Below are 24,062 nucleotides of genomic sequence, written 5' to 3'. Positions count from 1 at the left end.
CGCCGCCGCCCCCCGGCTTCCGGTGCTGCGCAGTTTCCGGAGCGGATCGCAACCCGGAGTCCGGATCCGAGCCCGCTCTGCACATTCCACAGGCAGGTAAAGCCCGGGGCCCCGCGCCCGCCGCCGCCCCCGCGCGCCGCCCCGGCCCGGCCCGGCCCGCGCCCGCGCCCCGCGCCCCGCGCCCGGCCCGCCGCCTCGGCCCCGCCCGCCCGCCGCCCGCCCCGGTCCAGCCGCCATGCCGACTGTTCTTTGTTACATTCGCCGGCTGCGGGCTCCGTGGGCGATCGGAGTCAAAACCCGGCTGGATTTCCCGGAGCCGCTCCGGGATCGCCCTGCGCGCCGCCCGCCCGCCGCCCCGCGGCCCGCGCGCTCCGGGCCCGCCGCCTCCCGCCGCCCGCCGCCCACCGCCCGGCCGGCGCGGGGCGCGGGGCCGCGGGGCCGCGGGGCCGCGCTCGCCCGTGGGTGCGGCGCGGGGGCTCCTCCGCCCCCGGCCCCGGGCCGCGGTCCCCGCCCCCGGGCGCCTTCGCCGCCGACGGCCGGGCGTGATATCACTGTCCCCCGTCGTCCGGCACGGCCCCCGGGGGCGCTCGGGGAGGGTCCCTGACCTCCGTCCCGGCGGTTAGGAAGGCAGACCGGGCAGTCCAGGCAATGGGGCTCCCTAGGCCCCCCCAGAGCACTCCGCCCTCGCCCCGTTTCTGTAAACCCTTGGGCGGCCGAGGGAAGGGAGTGAAGTCCGTAGACAGGTGACATGGGGTGGCCGGCTGTGCCGGGAAGGGGTTCGCCGGCCGCCCTGGTGAGGCCCGGCCCGGCGCACAGGTGGAGACGCTGGCCATGTGGCCTCTGGCGAGAGGGACAGGTGTGCGCGGTGAGGGTCGGGTTTGGAAGACAAGAGTAAACTCACTGTGGAAAATCGACCTACTTGATAGAGTTATGGGTTCACCTTTATTAAGCTCCTGAAGCAGGGGATGGGGTTTTTCCCCGCAAATGCTCAGAAATTGCCCCAACTCTCCCCCCCCACCAAAGGGTAAGTTAAAATGGTAGAAACAAGCGTGACATCAGAGACTCGCGGACCCTGTATGTATTGAACGCTGCCAACACAAAACCACCTTTGCTTAAGCCACTTCATAAAATCCGGATTCACCAGAAAAATTCGGAGAACCCAGCTTGGTTCCCAGAGATATTTTTGAGGATGAAAAGTAAGGAAGCATCTGGTTTTGTGATAAACCTTAGAAGGCAGTGAGGAGAGACGGGTCCCAGAGGGTGCAAGGAGGTAGACGCTGTGTTGACAAGTGAGACGCCCCAGCCCCAGCACAGCACACCATGATATTTTGTTTCAGAGCTGTACCTTCTCCCATCGTCCATGTTTTCACTGCTCCACGCAGCCTCTCTGAATTTCCTTGACATCACTGCCTTATGGTGAATAGTTACCATGTAGAGCTGTAGTTTGGATTCCGAAAGGGAAAACCAGCAAAATTTCTCCTTTATAGAGTTTTCCCTGTTGACATCTTTGATTCATACTTGTGCAAAAAAAGTTCCCAACAGAGAATATAATGTTATGTTCTATTTTGGAAGCAGAAAGGACGGTTATTTTTTCCCAGAAGACAAATAAATAAATTAAAAAATCAACCCCAATTACAAGCCTAATACCTTTCCTTAGAGTAATTATAGTTGAGAAAGAACTCTGTTTGCCTCAGATAAACCTCTCATTATCATTCTTTTGATATCATTATCTGGGGAGAAAACCAGTAAAAGAACACTCCTCCCATTTTGCAGACTTAAGGGAGATTTAAGGTACGTTTCTGATACACACATGATTTCAGAGGCTAAGTTTGTTCAGTGACGACTTATGTGCTTTCTCAGTCTTCTTGTCACACTTGTAAGGGGTGGGTGGTACAGTCCCAGCTCACCTCAAACAGTTCACGGGTGTGCGTTTTCATCCCTTTGGCCATTCATTCCACAAATATTTATTGAGTGTGGGCCTATCATGTGCTGGGCACTGCAGAGAACAGGAGAGAGAGAAAGCCCTGCCTTTTGGATCCGATGTTCTGAAGGAAGGGAGGGAGGCATTGACCAGAAACAGTAAAACTCGGTTAGGTGGACCACGGTTAGAGCAAGTAGGGGAACAGGAAGCAGGTGGGGGCATGGGTAGGGGTGGACACACAGGCAGTCTGAGCGGGGGACATTTGGGCTGCAGCCAGTGCCGTGAGGTGCTCCTGGACGTCCAGGGTGAGAGTGGCAGGGGTAGAGGAGTGGCAGGTGCAGAGGCCTTGTGTGGAACACGCTTTGTGTGCCCAAGGATGAGCAAGGCGGTGTGACCGAGGGGAGAAAGCCCAGGAGGGCCACACAGGCTGTCAGCCATTCAGAGGGCATCCTGCTGCCCAGTGGGTGCCACGGAGGGCTTTGGGCTAGGCTGGGACAAGATCTGTGTCATTTTAGAGATGACCCCATGCTTGCCATGTGGGGAATCCGGGCCTGACAAGATTCCATTGCAAACAGGGTGGAGGCAGGAGGCAAAGGAGGAACCAGGACAAAGGGTATTTCCAGAGCCAGGAGGCCTTGCTGCAGGTTTGGTTGGGGAATGTGTGGTGGGTGAGTGGAGGTGCCATTTATTGAGGTGCAGGTGACAGGTTGAGGGAGACTGTGGAGGAGGGGGTGGTGATCAAGGGCAATCAGGGCCCTGCAGACAGTGGCGTCTTTAAACTGCCGCTCTGCAGTGGGAGAAACCCTTGCTCAGGGCCTAGAGTCTGCATCCTCGCCTTGCTGCACACTCTGATCCTGAGAAAGGGTCGTTTCTCTCGGAGTCCAGGAGAGAGCAACCCCCACCCCCAGTCCTGGGGTGGGCCGTGGCCCTAGGGTACAGAAACCTCAGGATCCAACAGCTATGTGGGTGTCGGGGGAGTGGCTTCGCTGTGGGTCAGAGACCTCAGGCTTTCGGCAGACGGAAGGTGTCCTTGTGCCGACGGAGGAGGTGGGGACCCTGGGCGGTCATGGTGGTCACCGATGAGTGGCTGCATGAGAGAGACACTGCAGTAAGGAGCTGCTCGCTCCCGGTTACCCATGTGTGGAGTGAGGCTCCTTGCACTCACATTGACAGAAACGAAGAGTAGGAACAGATGTGAGCGTGTGTCCGTGAGAGGTGAACCGGCTGGGGAAAGGCCTCTCTGCTTCATCAGGCATGGCTTCTATGTTGGGTGACTGTTTATCGAAATGTGTGCTGTCGTTTTGTTCGGATCAGTGGGGTTCCAGTTACTGCAGTGCTAACTCAACCCGGAAGAAGCGATCACACGCTCTGGTCCTAGAAAATCAAGACGGATTTGACTGATGTGCATAAATTGATGTGCGTATTTGCAGGGTGGGCACTAGCGTCATTTCAGGCAAGAGCACGGAGCAGTGGGTTTAGTGTCTGCAGGGAGGGGGATGCAGATCCCAGACAAAGAAGGGCCGTGAACTTCCTGACGGTGGAGGGAAAGCTCGTGCCTGTGCTTCGTAAACAGATGGCAGTAGATGTCACACTGTTGTGCTTGATTCCAATAGTCATGTTTAGAAGAGTGACCTAACGGTTTTATTTTAAGAAGCCAATATTTATAATATGCTGGAAATTATGTCCCTTGCAGCTGTTAAAACTAGGGACGAGCAGTTTAAGCTGTCAGCTCCAGTGCAGGAAATGTCAGCAAAGAGGTCGCTGGTGCCTGGAACCAGGTGTCAGGTGGGGTCAGGGGCGGAGGGCTGGACTAAGGGCTGGATTGGGGACACGGGCATGGGAGGTGACACGGGAGCAGGTGCTGGGTCTGGAGGGAGAGAGGACCCAGGGGCAGCCTGGGTTACCCCCACCACCACCAACACCGGGGGCAGCTTTGGACAGGAGACAGGAAGGCGCCCCCAGAGAGACTAAGGAAGACTGGGAGTTTCCAGAGGGAGGGCGTGAGGGCTGCCTGCAGACCACCCCCCCCATGCCTAGCGCTGATGGAGGGCTGACTCGTTAAGACAAAGGCGCTGGGGCTGATGGGCTCGCTTGGGTGGAGCCATGGGAGCGAATCCTCCCTTTCAAGAGAGAACAGGAGGTGAGGAAGCCAACAGAGTTCTTCCCAGGAGTTTCGCAATAGAAAGAAACAGAAATGGGGCTTTAGAGCCATGGGGGAGGTGATGTAAGGAAAACATTTTTGTTTTAATGAGTGAGCTCTGGTTGAGGCTGCTGTGAACCTTCCAGGGCCGAAACTTGCAGAGAGAGGTGTGTACTGAGGAGGGTGCAGGTGGCCTGGGTCTCCCAGGGAAAAGTGGGCGTGGCGGGCTGTCCGGCAGGACTGGTGTGGCCAGGAGGGCCCTGCGGAGGGGGCGGGCATTGGATGAGGTGCCCAAGACTGGGTAGGAGTTTGACAGATGGAGGGAGAGAGTTTCTGGAACAGGAAACAAGAAGGGGTCATGGAAGCTGGAAGCTGGCCATGGATAATTTGGGGTGTTGAGCCCTTGGAGTGGCGCAGGGGGGCAGCTCTCGGTCACAGTGGGGGCCCTTCTGAAATGCACAGAAATCTAACTCTAGACCCTCCCCCGAGCCTTCCCGAGCCTGCAGGATCGGAGTTTCACAAACTCACACAAAATTGAATCTTGGGTTTCTCAGAGATGATGCCTTTCTTTGCCTGGTCTGTCCCATGGGTTACTGGCTCCGTTTGGCTCGTTCTTGGTGTCTAGCATGATCCGCATGTCCAGCTTATAGCCGTGAGCCTTGGTGGATCGCACACGTCCGCAGAACGCCGCCGCCCAGCGGCCTCCTGCCCTTAATGCAGCTGGAGGCACACTCTTCGAGACTCGGCTGTCTTTACATCATGGTCCGCGCGGGGATGATGCTCGGGCAGGACTGTACTTCCTGCTCGCGCTCCGGGGAGGAGAGCCTGTCCCTGCAGGACAAGGAGCCTTAGAGAAGGAGCGATGCACGCGTTTCGCCTTGTGTAAGGCTAAAAATGAATGTGCTGATCAGTTATAGTACATTTGCCTTTGATTGTGGCCCAAAACATAGGTGTGATTTTAACAACACGTCAGTCCAGAAATTGATGGAGTCCTTGTTCTGAGCTGGCAGCTTCTGTCCTGTTAATTGATTCTGCGTTCTCAGTCTCTGCTCGTCCCTCGGGGCCCCTCTCCCCGGCACGCCTGACTTCCCTGAACTCTGTCCTGCACCACTTTGCATTGTGTCCACGGAGCTCCCCCACCTTCTGCTAAGAACGCATGAGGGTCTTTTCATCACCAAAGCTCCCAAGGGGGCCTGGTTTGAAAATGTCAGCCTCCCATATAGAAATGTGTGTGTGCAGAAAGACAGCTGTCACGTGGGGCTCTATTCTGCACGAGAAAGGCCATGCTACCTCGGTTTGCATTTTCAGGGAGGCGGAGTGCAGACCTCTCTCTCCGCTCATTGCTCAGAAATCCTCTTAAAGAACCAGACGTACATGTCAGAGATATAGACGTTGTCTCTGATGAGACGAAGGGGTTCAGGAAGAGGAAACAGGAGAAACTATAAAAGAAGTAACACAAGAAAATCTGCAGGCTGAGGGGGTCCCCCACCAGCGCTCAGTCCCGAAGCAGACTGGGACACGTGAGGGCAGTGGAGTGAGACAGAAGGTCTGAAAGCTTCTGGGGGCAGGGATCCCATGCAGAGGCTGGCCGGCGGGCATGGTGTCAGCCTTCCCCTGCTTGCGGGACGCGGGAGGACCGTGGCATCATGCCTTCCTGGTCTGAGTGAACCAGCTTTCGTGGGAGACACGAATGAAGACGTCTGCAAATGTGGCAAGTCTTCCCAAAAGATGTGCCTCCCACACACCTGTGCAAGGAAACCACTGGGAAATGTGCCCCTAGATTGAGAGAGTGACCCCGAGGTTGGAGGCAAGGACACTCAGGAGTCCAGAGCGGCTCACTAACCGAGTCCGGGCGCCGGGGAAGCACGGGCCCAGCCCCAGCCTGTGTCCGGCCTCCAAGGTACGCTCGGGAGCGCGGTGGGCCCCCTGCACCCTGGTGATGGCTTGACCCAGGGCAGACAAACTGACACTGTGAGGAGGCGCGGCGCAGTTGCAGGACGCGGGGAGGCGTAGCCATGGGCACCTGGCCCCAGTGCTGCCACCTCCGCCCCCAGCAGCGTCTGCACACACACACGCACCCCGCCAAACCTCCCGCGGCAGAAGCCACACACAGACTGTACGCAAGGTCTGCACACCAGCACATACGACAAAATCTGCACACGGCACAAGAGTGACGTGAAACAACAATACACAGAATCTACAAACACAAGGTCTCCGCAGACAACACACAACAGGAGCCGCACAGAAACAACACAAAACCTATGTGAAACAATACAGCAAATCTACACACAAGCAGCGTGACCTGCACAGAGCCACACAACAAAATCTGACACACACGTGCAGCGAAACGGTACCTACAAATGGTAAGAACTAAGAACGTGTGAAAAAATAGGTCATTACCTTTAAACGGCGTACCGGAAATGAATTAATCAATTTGTTTGAGCAAGCAGTCAAGAGTGTTTTCAGAGTCCTAATATTACAAACACCGATTTAACGAAGACGATGTCGGGGAAGCTGGCGGGGGGAGAGTGGGGATGCTCCCTGTTCGTCGGCTGCGGTGAGAACTGAGGGTGCAGCCCCCAGAGGTGAGCCGTCAGGGGCCTCAGCGGAGGCCTGTCCTTTCCAGATGTGGAAGCAGACGTGGCAGAAAGACAGACAGGAGAGAGCCCCGCTGGGGAGGCGCGATCAGAAACCGGGGCAGTGGTTTCCTTCCAGAGGCCTTTTGGCCTCCACAGTGCGTATATGGTTAGTAGCCGTTCACCTTTATTTTTTTTTTAAGGAATTATTTATTTATTCGAGAGAAAGAGCAATTGAGCAGGGGGAGGGGCAGAGGGAGACAGAATCTCTAGCAGATTCCCAGCTGAGCACGAAGACTGACGCGGGGCTCAATCCCATGACCTGAGATCAGGCCCTGAGCCGAAATCGAGAGTCGGGCGCTGGCCTGCCCCGCCCGGGTGCCCCGTAGCTGTTCACTTTGATGGATGAGAAGAAGAGAAAGACATGGGAACAGGAGGTCCTGCTGCGCTGTCATCCAAGGGCCCTGCCCTGAGAGGTGGCTTGAGCTGGCCCAAGACAGTTTTCATCCTGCGGGTCAGGTGGTATGTGCCCCACCGCCCAGGGGCCTCCTGTCCCCACGTCCCAGGTCCCGGGTCTGGAAACACGGTACCAGCTGGGGAGCTGGGGCCATCCTGCAGTGAGAAAGCTGCTGGCAAGGCCATGTGGCCACAGCAGAGGCCCATGTTCCATGTCCATCCCGCTCAGACACGCAGAGAGGCTCTGGGCTTCCCACGTCTGCTTTCAAGAGCCACTATCAGCCTGCAGATTCTGGAGTGGGAACCAGTAGCGTGGGTGAAGCGGTTCTTGGAAATTAGTCTCTAGGCAATGAAGTGTTCCTCAAATGGTCACTAAGGCCCGGGCCGGGCACGGCCATGCAGTGGCCCGTCACACTCAAACTCCGTCCTCATGGTGGCCTCACTGTGGCAGGGAGAAAGGGTGTGGGCATGAACAGTGGCAGCCTGGGGCTTTACAAATGGAGAAAGCACGCAGGCCGTGTGGGAGAGAGGGGGAGATGCCCCCGCACGAGGCAGAGGCCAGGCGAGGCGGTGGGGCTGGCGGGAACGTGGGTAAGGGAGGCTCAGAAAGGTCCAGAAATTAAAAGTCTGGGGCGTGGGAGATTACTTCATTGGGCTGGAGCAGAGAGTCACGTATGATGGGAGATAAGATTAGGAAGAACTGAAGATTATAACCAGTTTACAGAATTGTCAATGCCAAGTTCATGGGTTTGCACTAAGCAACCAGGCATGATTCCTGTGTCGTGCTGCTTCTCTCTGACACTGAAGGCTTGTTTCTGAAAAATAGATACACGGCAGAGTCATAGGGGGTGAGAGTTGTGCCATGGAAAGTGCTAGGGAGCCACTGTTTTATGGGGTTGTATCAATGAGCTAGAATTTCAAAACCATACCTGTGCAGGCTGGAAGGGGACTCATTGTGCGAATGAGGAAACTGAGGCCCACGGAGAGGAAATAACTCACACGGAGGTGTCTAACATACAGAACACGGCAGAGCCAGGCTCACACCCTGGTCCCTGGTGCCTGTGCCCTACAGCAGGACCAGGCCCTTTCCTTGCATGGACGCACCCCGTCTGTGCTCTGGACTGAGGGTCTCTAGTGTGTGAAGCAGTGTGTGCAGAAATGTTCTTGCCCAAATAAGATCAGACACTGCTGGGCTAAACACATTCCAACAGATTTTTATTGCAGGACTTCTCGGGGCCATTGTGAATCAGGACTCCAGAATGGGACTCTGCAATGTCTCACAAATTTACTGGCCACAAAATTCCTCTCTATCCACCTGCTGCTTCCCTGGGGCCTGTCCCCCCCCAACAGACCATCTTTCAGGAATGTTCCACAGCACACGTTTGTCAAGATAGCTCTTGCTTGTTTGCTCTTTCCTTTTCGTGATTTTTCCCTTAATGCTTTTAATATTTTCACGGCACATGTACCCAGTGGGAAAATGTCCTTCTTGCTTAAAAAACCTTCCCTGAGCCTCTAGACCAGGACTGAACACTTGATATGGCTGATCTGATACATATGACAAAGTTCGTTAATTATTCTTATATTAATTACATGTTGAAATGATAATATTTTGGGTATATTCTGTTAACTAAAACATTACCAAAATTACATGTGTGAATTCCAGCAAGATTTCATATCGATGAAGGCAAGATTGTTCTAAAAATTTGTATAGAAAGTCAAGGAATGAGTATGGCTTAACCCATTTTGAAGAAGAAGAATAAAGTGTGAGGAAACACTCCACCTTGATGTAAGACTTATTCCAAAACTGTGGTACTTAAGACAGTAGTGAGTGCTGTCCACCGAATGTGGTGCTGGCCGGGGATGGACACAGCGGGCGTTGGAACAGAAGAAAGAACCAGACATAGAGCCACACAGAGAGAGCCAGCTGGTTTTGGGCAGAGGCGCGAAGCATTTCAGCGGTGCTGACCCAGTTGTTCATCTGTAGGCAGAATAACCTCGACCCCACATCTTATACAAACATTAATTCAAATGGGAGAATGTCCTTTAACGTGTAAAACTGTAAGACTCTCCTAAGGAAGCTAGGAGGAAATTTGGGGAGCCAGGGCTTATGCATGGGTCGTAGACAGGACACCAAAAGCATAATCCATAGAAAGGAAAATCAGTGAGTGGGACTCTATCAAATTAAAAACCTCCGTTCTGCAAAGACCCCGTAGGGAGGATGCAAAGCAGTGCTGTTGCTGTAGGGTGGGAGGAAATGCTTGGGAGCCACGTTTCCGACGAAGGATCTAGATATGTGGCAACCTTCAAAATACAAGAGGGAAGAAAAAACCCAGACGGTCTGAGAAAATGGGCAAAGGACGCGAGGGGACACTACTAATGAGGGTTTACAGATGGCAGACCGGTACACGAGAAGCTGTCCAGTATCATTAGCCGTCAGGGACGTGCGACGTGGAGCCACAGTGTGATGCCAGGGTCCCTCTGTGCGAGCGGCTACAGTCAGACTTGGTGACAACCCCGGATGCTGGCGAGGACGCAGACTGCCGGCCTCTCACACACTGTGACAGCTTCTTAGTCAACAAAGCCTGCACTTGTCAGCGACCCAGGCTGACCCCTTGCACTTAGAGGCATGTATCCCAGAGAAGTGACAGTCGTGACCACAGAAAGCCTGTGCACAATTGCTCATAGCGGCTTTATGTGTAAAAGCCCAAGTCGGGGGAAGCCCAGGTGTCCCTCAGCGAGTGAACGGTTCAGCTGACTGTATCGTGCTCACACGGCGGAGTAACTCAGGACTGAACAGGGATGTCCGGGATCCGTGTGACAACCTGAACAGACCTCAGGGGCATTTTGCTGAGTGAAAAAAAGCCAGTCTCCAAAGGTCCCATCGTGTACGATTCCACTATACGACGTTCTTGAAACGACAGCATGTCAGAGATGGAGACTGGCCTCGTGGTTAGCAGGGGTTGGGGTGGCAGGGCGGGAGGGGGTGTGACCGTAGAGGGGGCGCAGCAGTGAGGTCTTCTCCAGAATGGAACAGTCCTCCTGCATCTGGGTTGTGGAAGAGGCTCCACAGATCTGCAGCTGTGATAGCAGGACACGGAGCGACACGGACACACACCGCGCCCAGGTCACCTTCATGGTGTTGGTACTATGCCGTGGCCACGTGGGAGCTGTGATGTTATCCATAGTTACATAAGACACGGCCGTCGGGGAAGACTGAGTGAAGGGTATTTGGGGCCTCTGTGTGCTCTTTTGGAAATTTCCTGTGATTCTATAATTATTTCAAAATGTAACACAAACAGCTCCCAGAACATTGCGTGTGTGGCTCACTGGAGACTTGTGTTGGAGGGCGCTGCGGAGGTGAATCTGGTAAATCGTCCCAGCCAGGAACAGACTCACAGGACGCCATCACCTTGCTCCCAGATCCGTCCCCTGTCACATAGATGGTCCCGGGAGGGGCAGGGAAGGCCCAGCCAGGCCAAGAAACGAGACATAATCTTCATTTCACACTTGCGTCACCAGCCTCTCTGAAAACGCCTCTCTCTCCGAGTTATTTTTAGCAGCCTGTGTTTTAAGATTGTGATGTGTTCGCTTTGCAATGTTTCAACCCGGGCTGCTTTTTCTAAATCAGTGCTTTTGCAGGTCACGTTAAAAGATCATCTTTTTCCCACCTCCTGTCCGCTAGGATGGCGACGATAAACGCAAATGAACAAGATAGGGGGTGTTGGGAGGATGCGGGGCAGTTGGAAGCCTCGGGCACCGTCGGCGGGAGTGGAAGGTCTCCCGGCCGCCGTGGTTCCAGTGTGGCGACTCCTCAGACGGTGAAACAGAGTTCCCCTGCGGTCCGGAGTTCCAGCTCTGTGTCTGCACCCAAAGAAGTGGAAGCAGGGCCTCGAAGAGATGCTTGTGCCCCCGCATTCACAGCCGAGGGGTGGAAACAGCCCAAGTGCCCGCGGGCGGATGCATGGCCCTGCGCGGCGCGGCCTGGCCGTCGGGGGAGGGGCGTCCCGGCTGCAGCAGGAAGGGCCTTCTGAGCCCTGCTGCACGTCGCGGAGCCTGGCGGACACCGTGCTGAGTGCCACGGACCAGACACAGAAGGACGAGTTCTGGGGGGCTCCCCCTGCGTGCTGGACCTCCGGTGGTCAACCTCACGTGAAGTAGTCTTCATAAAAACCGTCCGTACGCTCTGCCGAGGGTACGTAGGGGCTCTACTGGCTTCTTTCCTGCTCCGGGCCCCTTTACGCAGACCTGCGTTCCGGAGGAGGTTTGGCGTGTGTGGTCTGTGCTGCCTCGCTCCTCTCCAGGTCGGTGTTGGACTGGTGGCGGGTTGCAGAAGCCTCTGAATGGCTGGTGTTCTGTAGACCCACACTGTGTTTTTCTAGAAGTTTCCTGCAAAACTCAGAATAGTCCAATGAGGTGTCTGGGCTTTCTGAGTGAGGGTGGTGGTGGGATGTCTTCCCCGCATCTCAGAGTTTGGGCTGACGAACGTCTGTAGCCATAGAAATGAACCCTGGTTCTTCACCACCTGCACAAGGCGGCCAGGCTCGGGCACAGCAGGGGACCCATGGCCATCACGGGAGACACGTGGATGGCTTGGCACTCTCCTGCGGCCATGCCTAGACCCCATAAAATCTGTGACCTTGTGATTGACCCTGGTGGGGTGGCCCTGCCTGGTAACCACAGGGGCACCTGGTGCACCTTGCTCAGACCTTTCCCCCTTTGTACCGAGAAAGGAGTGCGTAAGGTTGCCCTGGGGAATGGAGGCCCTCTTCCAGGAAGTGGAGGGCGAGGATCTATTTGGCCAAATCTGGATCCCACACACCAGCCCTTCCAAGTTCCTTTCCAGCAGGTTCTGGGGTGCCCCTGCCCTGTCGTAGTTTGTGGAAGGGGAGAGGGCTTATACTTTTCTACTGCCCCAAGTAAGGCAGACCTTCACAACGTGGCGATGGTGGGTGCCTGTGCATCCCGGGGCAAGAGAGGGACGTTGCCTTCTGTGAGCCGATGAAATGCTGTCACGGGCACCAGCCACTTTCCTGAAAAGCTGCCATTTCCTGTGATAGCATCATCCATTTACATGCTTTCTTCACTAATAGATTTTACTGTTCGAGCTTTCTTTCAAGTATGTGTAGCTGGAAACCTTCAAAAGGCTCAGTGTCCAGGGAGGGAAGGCAGGAGCCCCGGGACAGCAAGGCCAGGCCCGTGTGGCCACCCCCGGAGGGCGCCCAGGAGGAGGGCTTGCCGGGCCTGGCCTGTGTGGGGGCGACTGCACAGGTGGGCCTTGAGTTCTGGGCCCACAATGGCAGAGCCTTGCCCCGAGCAGGTGCTCTGTGAACACTGAGGAAGAGAGAGAGGCATTTACAGTCACTTTTGATGGGAATGTGGGGGGTCTCTTTCCAGTCTTACTGCTAATCTACCCAAACTTCTGAAGTTTCTGGCCTCAGTTTTGCAAATGAAGCATTTGAAACTTTCCAACCAAGTCTTAATTATCGGGAGGTACTGAGGAGTCCAGTGAAAAGGTATCAAGGCTTACTGTATATGGAGCGTGGCATTCAAAGGATGTAAGAATTTGAAAAGGGAGTAGAAAGATCGAGATCAAGCTCCTGTTGGAAATCCAGTAAAAAACCCCAAAAGCAAAAAATAGACATTGTCCATGATTTATGACAACTTGAAGTAACTGTTTAATAGGAAGGGTCAACTTCGTTTTGGGATTTGGGGAGGCAGAGTAGTGGACAGGGAGGAAGGTGTCTGGAGGGTGAACCTGGGCCCTGTCTTGAACGAGCGGGACTTGGGCAGGGCAGGGGGCTCCAGGGAGGCAGGCCATACCCCAGGAGGGGACCTCGGTCCATAGCTGGGGGCTGGGGGGAGTGCAGGGATGTACTCGGGGAAGCGGCCGGCTCTGTTAGCAGATGCCGCCCTGCCCGGTACCTGGCCCGTGCGGGCTGAGCAAGGCCGATGGCTCTTGCCCTGTGGTCTTTTAGGGTCACTAGATAAATAACACACAGAAGTGATTACAGTGGTCAGAAGTGCAGTGAAGGAAAATTGCAGGGTGCTTTTAGAAAGTGTTACAAGGCCTTAATTTGAACAGGTGGACCAGGAAACCCCTCCCCAAAGATGTGCCAATTAAGCTAAGATGTGAAGAATGAGTAACTGTTAGCCCCAGAGCAGGGGGAGGTTCCAGGCACAGGGAACAGCATGTGGGAGGCCCAGAGGCAGGAAGGCGCTGGGTGCTTCTGGGAACTAAAAGAGGCCATCGTGGCCCGAGAGGGTCAGTGAGGGGAGGTGGGCAGAGGAGGCTGGTGGGCTTGGGTTTTGTCCTGGGGACAGTGGGAAGCCATCGGCTTTCCGGCTGGCAGGTAGTATGATTAGGTTCCAGTTCTAGAAGCAGCCCCCTCTGCGGTGTGGGAAATGGGGTGGCCGGCCCGGGTGGAGCAGGAAGAGCCTTCTGGAGGCCCTTCCAGGGGGGAGAAGGTGGGTGTGGTTAGGGGATGTGGTGGAGGCTGCAGGTAGGGTCTGTGGGACCGTTGCCCCTGGGGCGGGATGAGCCTGGGTCTTGGAAACCGTGTTCTTAGATGTGGGAGGCACAGGAAGGCCCAGATTGGCAGGGAAGCCAAGAAGGGTCTGGTCCTCATTTCTGGTAGATGGGCGGCGCTCAGACGTGGGGTGCTGCAGAGTAACCTGGGGGTTTGTGGGTGCAAGGACCCAGAGAGTCTGCTTCAGCAGGTCTGGGGAGGGGCCCGAGAATTCGCATTCCAGAGAAATTCCCAGGTGCTCGTCCAGGGACCACCCTTGGAGAACCACTAGCATGAGGTCACTTTTCACAGGATGGGGAGTTAAAATGGCCAAATCTTATGCTTGTGGTCTTTTTGGGTTATTTTCCCTAAAACACTGCTGATAGTCCATCATCCTGGGATTTCTTACGTGCCACGAATGTCTGGGGACTGGACGTGCCCGTGCAGAGGGGCCATCAGCGCTACAGGGACTCTGCGACGACGGCAGACTTCAAGCTGCCCCCTCACTTCAGGCCTCACTTGCTGTCCAGGGGTGGCTGCGATCTGTTTGCTTGGCTTTTAAGAACCATTTTAGGGCTGTGTCTCGGGGATCAGATGCTACTAGTAAGGGATGTTCTTTCCCGGGACGCAATGTACTGACGACGCTAGCAGTAAAAGGCTGAAACCCCCCGTTGTTCCCTGCCCACTACCATTTTCTTCCTGTGGCCCAGCCTCACACCGAGTCGGACGGGTTTCCTGCCCCAGCTGTGGGCTTGGAGGAGCCGCTTCTTTGGGGACACTCAAGGGGCAGGAGACGGTCAGCTTCTCCTCCCTTGAGGGTGCAGAACAGAGGCAGCCCCCCCAGGGCTCGGTGGGTCTAGCCAGGCTAATGCGAGGAATGCCCGAGGCAACTGCCCTTGTCTGCACCCTGCGGTTCTGACAGGTTCTGTAGGGACCCCGTGTTCTGCCTGCCACGAGCCTGCAGCATTGAGCAGCTTCTGAAGAGCCTGTTCTGGGGTGCCCGGATGGCTCAGTTGGTGAAGAGTCCACGTCCTGACTTCAGCTCAGGTCATGATCTCAGGGTCCTGGGATCGAGCCACGCGTTGGGCTCCCTGTTCCGCGGGGAGTCTGCTTGAGATTCTCTCTCTCCCTCTGCCCCTTCCCCACCTCTAGAATGAATGAATGAATGAATGAATGAATGAATGAATGAATATTGAAAAGAGCCTGCTCTTGTCTTTTCAGGACTTCCTCCGTTGGGAGCTGGTGCCGGCAGGTGGAAGGATTCGGGCTCACAGGCAGACAGGTTCTCAGGCTCCTCAGAGCGCTCCAGCAACTCGCTAAAGCAGGTGTCCATGTGTTTGTTTCTTCTGCCTCTTTGTCCCTCTTCACCTCCTGCTCAGTGACCACATGCTGTCCCCATTCTGGCCTCTGACCACCCCCGTGGTACCATCCACCAGGAAACCCTACGTTAAAGCTACTAGGGCCACAATGGGACATTTTTCAACTTAAATGGGGATTCCAGGAAAATACTGGGCTGTGTTTGCAAAAATAAACACCCTAGTTATTGATCCTTGGCCCTTTTTTTTTTTTTTAGAGGGGTCAGGGGGAGGGCAGAGGGAGAGAGAGAGGAGAGAGAAACTTAGCGGACTCCACGCCCGACATGGGGCTCTATCCCAGGACCCTGAGATCATGACCTGAGCTGAAATCAGGAGTCAGACACTTAACTGATTATGCCACGCAGGCGCCCCGGTCCTTGGTACTTTGAAGGCAGCTTGGAAATCCCATCTCTCTGCCTTGTCTCCTTGTCGCTAAACCACCTCTTCCCCAGTGAGGTTTGGAACTCTCTCCCCTCTGCTCATGTGAACATGTGTTCGGGGATCTGAGTTTTCATTTGGACTTTGCATCATCTGCTTTTCGTTCTTCAAGCTGCCGCTGGGGTAGAGGTGGGACAGAGGCCATGTGAAGTCAGCATGCAGGAGGAGCCAACCTGTATCCTTTGCCCAAAAAAGAACGTAGCAGTACAGAGGGGCTCCGACAAGAGCTGAGATGCACGAAGGTTGTGCGGGCTTGGCTTCACTGGGGACGGAGGAAGTGGGGGAGAAGAGGAATTATTATTTTTAGTGCATGCTGGGTGTATTGTACTTTATGCCCCCCCCAAAACCACATGAGGTGAGCGTTAAAAAAATTATTTTAATTCCAGTATGGTTGACATACAGGGTTATGTCAGTTCCAGGTGTGTGATGCAGTGACTCAGCACTTCCATACATCACCCGGTGCTCATAGGATAAGTGGACTCCCCATCACCCATCTCACCCATCCCCCTACGCACGTCCCCTCTGGTGGCCATCAGTGTGTTCTCTGTAATGAGGAATCTGTGTTTTGGCCTGTTTCCTTTTTTCTTTGTTCCTTTGTTTTGTTTCTTAAATTCCACATGTGAATGAAATCATGTGGTATTTGTTTTTCTCTGACTTATTTCACTTAGCGTTATACTCTTTAGACCCATCCATGTTGTTGCGAATGGCAAGATTTCCTTCTTTTCGTGGCTGAGTGATATTCCTGTGCGTGTGCGTGTGTGCGTGTGCGTGTGTGTGCGTGTGTGTGTGTGTGCGTGCGCGTGTGTGCGTGTGTGCGTGCACGTGCACGTGTGTATAATATATCACCTCTTCTTTATCCATTTATCAGCTGATGGACGCTCGGGCTGCTCCGTGTCTTGGCTGTTGTAGATAACATCGCTACAAACATTGGAGTGCATGTATTCCTTTGAATTAGTGTGTTCGTATTCTTTGAGTAAACACCCAGTAGTGGAATTACTGGATCATATGGTAATTCTATCTTTAACTTTTTGAGGACCCTCCATACCGTTCTCCAGAGTGGCTGCACCAGCTTGCATTCCCACCAGCAGTGCACGAGGGCTCCCCTTTCTCTGCATTCTCGCCAACACCTGTTGTTTCTCGTGTTGTTGATTTTAGCGGTTCTGACAGGTGGGAGGTGATTTCCTGGAGAATGATGAGTGATACAGAACAGCTCCACAGGTGTCTGTTAGCCTCTGGGTGTCCTCTTTAGACAAATGTCTGTTCATGTCTTCTGCCCATTTTTTAATTGGATTATTTGGGTTTTTAGAAATTGAGTTGTATCAGTTGTTTTGGATACTAACCCTTTATTGGATAGATCATTTGCAAATATCTTCTCCCATTCCATAGGTTGCCTTTTTGTTTTGCTGATGGATTCTTTCCCTGTGCAGAAGCTTTTCATTTTGATGTAGTCCCAATAGTTCATTTTTGCTATTAGTCCTTTGCTTTAGGAGACATATCTGGAAAAATGTTGCTACGGCTAATGTCAGAGAAGTGACTGCTTGTGTTCTCTTCCAGGATTTTTATGGTTTCAGGTCCCCCATTTAGGCCTTTAATCGATTTTGGGTTTATTTTGGTGTTTGGTGTAAGAAAGTGGTCCAGTTTCTTCCTTTTGCATGCAGCTGACCAGTTTTCCCAACACTATCTGTCTTTTTCCTATTGCATATTCTTGCCGCCCTTGTTGAAGATTAATTGACTATATAATCATGGATTTATTTCTGGGTTCTTTATCCTGTTCCGCTGATCTGTTTGTCTGTTTTTGTGCCGGTACCGTACTGTTCTGATTTCTACAGCTTTGTAGTGTATCTTGCAATCTGGGATTGAGGTACCTCCAGTTTTGTTTTTCTTTTTCAAGATTGCTTTGGCTATTTGGGGGGTTTTGTGGTTCCATACAAATGTTAGGATTGTTTGTTCTAGTGCTGTGAAAAATGCTGCAGGTACTTTGATAGGGATTGCACTGAATGTGTAGATTGCTTTGGGGAGTATGGACGCTTTAACACTACGTGTTCTTCCAGTCCATGAGCACGGGATGTCCTTCCATTTCTTTGTGTCCTCTTCACTTTCTTTCATCAGCGTTTTCTAGTTTTCAGAGTACAGCTCTGTCAATCAGGTAAGCATCTTTATTTCCATGTTATAGGCCCCAGAATTAGCATGTCCAGACCATCCCTCAAACAAGTGGGAGGTCTAACCTCACAGGATCAAAACAAGTGACTGATCTGATAGAGTTTTATGTGGGGAGCAGGAACCCTCCCCTCCACAACGGCGTGCACTCCTCGGGTCCCCAGGAGACATGGGTGTGCACTGGGTGTCAGGCCTAGGGCAGCGACTGAAGGAAAACAGAGGTCGTACTAGACACGAGTGCCCTTGAGGAGTTCACAGTCCAGTGATGGAGGAAAGAGAACCAGAGGTGACCGTGTGAAACGGGCTTTTAAAAATGGTGACATATTTGTTTTACAAATGGAAACCGATGGCTAATAAAAAAAGATGAAAGTCTGAGTTCATAAAGACTTTCTAATCTGGAGGACATTCGAATCAATTGCTTTTAATAAAAAACATTATTTTAGGTGAGAAAACAGCTCAAAGCCCCCAGCCTCATCATAAAAAAGGGGACCCCAGGGCTTGGTGCCTTTAAGACCCCATGGAAGGTCCCCACATGAGCTCAAGGAACCTTTACTTTAACTTTAACAGGACTTGTCTTTAAAAATTGCTTTGGCAGGGGCTCCTGGTGGCTCAGTCGGTGAAGCATCTGCCTTCGGCTCAGGTCACAATCCCACGGTCCTGGGATCGAGTCCCGTATCAGGCTCCCTGCTCAGCGGGGAGTCTGCTTCTCCCTCTAGCCCTCCCCCCTGCTCATGATCTCTCTCTCACTCTCTCTCTCACTCTCTCTCTCAAATAAATAAAATGTTAAAAAAAAGGAAATCCCATTCTTTTAAAAATAAGTAAATGAATATTGCTTTGGCAGAAAGCTCATCATGAACACCAGGCCCTTGTTTCCTGACAGGTGTCAGAAATGGCTGAAGACGGGAGCGAGGAGATCATGTTCATTTGTAAGTAGCCCCTGGCCTGGCCTCGAGCACGGGCGGCACCCCGCTTACTGTCCCAGCAAAGCTGCATCCGCCTTTTGTTTTTATCTGACAGAAAAGCTACTTTTTAAGTTGAAATGGCTCTGCTTGCCATAAGAAACATGTTTATTGCATGAGAAATGCGCTGCAGGGGCGTGGTTTTCAAAGGATCGTCTTTCTCAGAACATTGGGCAAAGGGCACTTTGCAGGGGCTGGCACTGCTTTCGGAAAAGTAAGCCAGGGGTTTAAAGGAGATTTATGATAGGTTAGATTTATGGTAAACAGGTTAAATAGGGGAGTTTTCATTTATTCTCCCTCCTTGGGGAGATCTTGTTCTCTGTGTAGACTGTAGAGTGACTGCATACTTCGAAGTGTGCTGCAGAGGGAGGTCTTTCCCTTGGGGGCCCCATCCTGTGTTTGCACTGTTTTCGTATTTGTGGGGAGCACTGTGGGGGGGGGGCCTCCCAACACTCTGTCCCCTCTGACACTCTCATGTCTGTTGCAGGGTGTGAGGACTGCAGCCAGTACCATGACTCCGAATGTCCTGAGCTGGGCCCTGTGGTCATGGTCAAAGACTCCTTTGTGTTAAGCAGGGCACGGTGAGTAGCTACTTGAGCTGGTTTTAGTCCTTCCTGTCAAACAGGGTTGTCTGGATGTGAAATCTACATCTGCAGAAAGGGGAGGTCTTTTAGGGTCCCTGGACCCAATTGCAACGTGGGCGTTCCCCACACATGACCTGGCAATCCTCAGACACCAGCAGGATTCAGCTCTGACCCCATCTGCCCAGGCACAGCGTCGGAACCCACAGGTTCAGGGCCCAGGCCTACAAGACCGCCCCGCACCCCCAACTCCAGACGCCAGACACAGGCCCCAGGCTGTCTCAGAACTCTGGGAAACACTTACTTTAACCAGTTTATTGAAGGATGTGATAAATGATATGGATGAACAGCCAGATGAAGAGACGTGAAGGGTGAGGTCCCAGGAAGGGGCGAGGAGCTTCCCTGCCCTCTGCCTGCACAGAGCTCCAAAGTTCTCCAAACTTGAAGCTCCCCACCCAGTCCTTTTGAGTTTTATGGAGCCTTTGTTATGTAGGCATGACTGACTGAGTCATTGCATTGGCTGACCCAACCTCCAGCCCCTCTCCCCGCCCAAGAGGTCGGGGCGGGGGGGGGGGGGGGGGGGGGGGGGGGGGGGGGGCGGGACTGGAAGTTCCAACCCTCTACTCCTGTGGCTGGTCTCTCGGCACCAGCACCCACCCTGGGGTGGGGTCTAAAAGTCACCTTCGTTATGTCTCTGAAGTATTTGTGGGAACCGGGGATGAAGCACTTACGTCTGAGCGATGTATTTGGTCATTGAATGACCAAATGCGTATTTCTTATGAATCACGATATCACAGGAGGAAACTGCAAAAACAGAAGGCAGGACTTTGAGCATGACAGTCCTCAGGTTGCAGAGGGCGTGGCATCCGTGGTTTCCGGCCCACGGTGGACGGAGCAGCCTGCCACCGGGATCAGCCAGGACATGTTTCGAGACCAGAACTAGTCTCGTTCTAGTTCAGGGTCCCTAGGGGCCAGCATGGCAGCCGTGGTAGAGCCGATGGGCCGAGGCTGCAGGTCTGCTCCTTCGGTTTTGCCCGTAGACCGAATCTGGGCCTGCCGTCTGACGGATGTCCCCTGTGGGCTGCGTGGGACCCGGGGCAGGGAGGGCAGGTGGACAGGCGAAGCCGTCTCAGCTCCTGGAGAAACACCAGATCTCATGAGGAGGCTCAGTGGCTCTGCCATTCCCATTCTGTACACCTGGGGGGCTGGAGCCAGGGCTCTGAGGGACGGTCTGTCCACGGCCCGGGTCAGCCACGTGGCAGCCATTTGAACTGAGACAAGGCGTTCTGTTTTCCATCCCTGCGCTGCCTCTTCGGCGAACGGAGAGAGTAGCCGACCCCGTGTGGAGTTGTGATCAGTATTATGTTATACACAGTACCTGCCACATGGAGGCGCTATTATTATCTTGGTGTTTCTACAAGCTTCCTAACTGCTTTTTCTAGCGTATTTATTTAGTAACTTTTTCTCACTGTGACTTATCTTCTCAAAACAGATTACTATTTTTGCTTGAAGCGGAAATCTCGTCCGCTGTCCCCCAAAACCTTCACTGGTTGCCTGTTGCCCACGAAACTATGGTAGCAGCTCTTAGTCCCGAGGCTGGAGCCCTCTGTGATTGGGTTCCTCCTCCTTAGCCCAGCCTTCTGCTCGGCCCTGGGTGGGGGCCACGCTCCAGGCTCCCTGGTGCCCCACACACTCATGGACATGGGTCGGGCTTGCCTGAGCCTTGGCTTGTGCTGGGGTCCCAGCCCACGAACCTTCCTCTTTCAGTGGCCCATCCTCAACACTCTCATCATTTAGGTAAAAGCAACCTCTACGGAACTGGCCCGTTCAGCCTCTCTGGAAACCCTTTTCTGCTCCTGGGAATGCCGTGGCCCTTTTCCCTTTCTTAGGTACTTTGTACAGAGTGCCTCATCGTGGAGCGCCCCCTCTCTCTGGCCCTGCGGCTCTGGGGGTGAGAGTTCGGTCCCGTTCACCTCTGCTGGCCTATCGCAGCCCGCTCCTGGGTGAGGATGTCAAACACATCCTTTAGTAAATGCCCCTCCCTCCCCATGTGCTCTGGGTGAGTTGTGCTAGGGTGTTGAGGCCTGTCTCCCGTGGCTCAGGCCGTTGAGGAGCTGGGTGTGCACTGGCCGCTGGGCCATCACCCCTCTGTCCTCAGTAGGAAGCTCTTTCTCTCCCTCAGGAATGGTATTTCAGCAAGAGCGAGCTTTTGGGCCATCTTACCCATCTTTCCCCGATGTACGTGGCTGTCCTCCGCCAGCGACGCTCAGGGGCTGAGGGCCTCCCGTTCCATTTCTAGATCATCCCTCCCTTCCAACCTGGAGATCAGGAGACTGGAAGACGGGGCCGAAGGAGTGTTTGCTGTGACCCAGCTCGTCAAGAGAACACAGTTTGGTCCGTTCGAGTCGAGGAGAGTGGCCAAATGGGAGAAGGAATCCGCGTTTCCGCTGAAGGTACGGGTCGGGGCTGGCGGGGGCTTGGGGATGGGCGCGACCTGCCCCCACCCCGTGCGAGGGGAGCCGCGCACTCCGCTGAAGGTACGGGTTGAGGCCTGTGCGGGCTTGGGGACGGGTGCGACCCGCCCCCACCCTGTGCAAGGGGAGCCGTGTTTCTGCTGACTGATCAGTGTCTCCGGTGGCTTCAAAGGTCCTAGTTCTGCTTTCTTCCACGACAGTGGTTCTCCTTTTATATTAGTTTGTTTTTATATCACAAAAGCATCAAAGCGAAGCTTGTATTTTATACTTTTCACCTTTGCCAACCCCTGATGAGAGGGTATTGAGAATGCGTGCAAGAGCAGCCCCCCCAGGCCGCCCTGGCTCCTCTCGCGACCTGGGCTGGCGAGCAGCCTCCGGGCGTGCCTTCCGCGCTTCTCGGGCCATGTCCGCCTGGGCACGCTCACACCTGAGTGGAACGACTGGGCTTTAGCAGAGCTCTTTCAAGAGGAAGAGGTTTTGTTTAGGCAGCGATGAGACATGGGTGCAAAGTTCATTGTCTCGAAAAAGCCCATCAGTCTGAAAGAAGGCAGCTCTTATGTGAAATGGAGCAAACAGAATGGATGTCAGTCGCTGGGAAGGCTCTGAGTTCTCGAAGGAAGACGTGTAGATGCTCCATAAGGCCGGGGACTCGGGTTCTGTCCCCACCCCCCAGCACGTGCCCGAGCCACATACACCTCCAGAAACGCCTGTAACGTGAGCAGTGAGGACCAGGGTGCTGGTCACTGACCCAGAGTGAGCTTTTCCTAGAGGCCCTCAGCAGAGATCTGCGTGTTCCAGTGCAGGCCTGAGATGGGTAGCCTCGGGTTTTTGGTGGTTCTTGGAGAAGTTGAGCTTCTAGGGCAGATTTCAGCAAAATGGGGAGAAGGAAAGGTATTTGATTTGTTCACCAACAAAAGAAATGAAGGAAAGAAAGGTGGTTTTACGTGAAGGAATAAAGAAGCCTGAGGCCAAGCCCCACAAAGGCCATTGGCTGCCATCCTTCGCGGGGCAGATGGGGCCTCCATCCTTTGAGGGAGCCTCTAGCTCCTTAGCAGTGGGGAGCCCCTATGGGAAATATTCGGGAGACGGAAAAGCAAAGAAGCAGGATGGCATCAGAAAAGAGGGCCAGACCCTCCTCTCCTCGTGTGGTGACTTTGAGCTTCAGAATACCGACGTTTCTCCCCTGTTGCCATCCATCAGGCAGCGGGGCGGTGTCACAGGCCAGGGCGCAGCCTGTCAGGATGGACTGGAGTTGGTGGACACTGTTGTGAGAGCGCGGGCATCCTGGTGCCCCTCCCCCCCAGAGCACCAGTAGAACTAGGCATCCTCATTCCCAGCTGGGCTGCGCACGGCGTTCGGATATCCGGATGCCACGTGGAGCAGGGGGAGCGCTCAGGTGTCCCAGCGATACCTGGACCGGGAGTAGAACTCAGGTGTCATTACACCCACTTGGAAACTGATCAAAGCCTGAGTGTCCAGCCTCTCACCTGGACCAGGAGTAGACCTAGGGTGTCCCAGTTCCCACCCGGGCTGTGCAGAGAACTCAGGTCTTCCGATGAGCCCTGAAATGGGTTCTGTGTGGAGCCTGATCTGGCCTCCAACGAGGCTCTGTCTGGACTGGTTTCCCCCCCGCCCCCCCAACACACACACACGCTGACCTGCCGACAGGTAGATAACCAGCTCTTTTCCTGGCCCCTTGGCGGCCGTGCCCACCCTCAGGTGTTCCAGAAGGATGGACACCCCGTGTGCTTCGACACCTCCAACGAGGACGACTGCAACTGGATGATGCTGGTGCGGCCGGCGGTGGGGCCCGAGCACCAGAACCTGACGGCCTACCAGCACGGCAACGACGTGTATTTCACCACCTCGAGGGACATCCCCCCGGGCGCTGAGCTGCGCGTGTGGTATGCCGCCTTCTACGCCAAGAAGATGGACAAGCCCATGCTGAAGCAGGCCTGCTCTGGAGCCCACAGTAGGTGGCCCCGCTGTCCGGTGGCCGAGGGAGAGCTGTGCCGGCAAGCCGGTGCTCTGGGAGAGGGGAATGGGAGGCTGCTCGTGACCCATGGGCCTGGGTCTGCCGTCCTGCTTGTTCAAGGTCTGGGCTCGCCCCTAAGCCGGATGCTGGCCGGGAAATCAGGGTGCTAGGGCACAACAGGCTGATTCCTGGTTCTGCCCTCTGGGCTTTCCATGCGGTAACTCCTCCCCACCCACCATCCTGCGAGGTCTCTGTTTTGGGGCAGAGGAAACGGAGCACAGAGAGGTTGGGGAACCTGCCCTGAGTCACAGTGCAGGAGTTGGAGGAGTCGGGGTTCGGACCTGGACTCTGTCCACCTTGTGGCAGCCTCCTCCAGATCTGGGGGGTGTGTGCTCACGTGTGTACGTGCGCGTGTGTGCCTATGTGTGCACATCTGTTCCAGGAAAGACCTAGCGGAGGTCGTATGTGTGATTTGCCCAAATCCAGCACCCAGAATGTGTGTCCTGCCACCCCATGGGGTTAAG

At 54.4% G+C, this 24,062-nt stretch overlaps 1 protein-coding gene across 1 annotated transcript in view; it reads left to right on the top strand.

The window, feature by feature from the left end:
• Positions 1-20: 20 nt before the first annotated feature.
• PRDM15 (PR/SET domain 15) overlaps positions 21-24,062 on the top strand; it is a 66,125-nt gene continuing 42,083 nt past the window's right edge. Inside the window, 6 exon segments of the mRNA XM_026499728.4 lie at positions 21-96; positions 14,821-14,924; positions 18,430-18,475; positions 18,996-19,089; positions 21,389-21,542; positions 23,283-23,535. Coding sequence (XP_026355513.2) covers positions 18,439-18,475; positions 18,996-19,089; positions 21,389-21,542; positions 23,283-23,535 — 538 coding nt within the window. The 5' untranslated portion in view covers positions 21-96; positions 14,821-14,924; positions 18,430-18,438.

Source organism: Ursus arctos, unplaced genomic scaffold (assembly GCF_023065955.2).
Source record: "Ursus arctos isolate Adak ecotype North America unplaced genomic scaffold, UrsArc2.0 scaffold_4, whole genome shotgun sequence".
Lineage (NCBI taxonomy): Eukaryota > Metazoa > Chordata > Mammalia > Carnivora > Ursidae > Ursus > Ursus arctos.
Note: the sequence above shows the minus strand (reverse complement) of the source record. Positions and strands in the feature narration are given on the sequence as shown.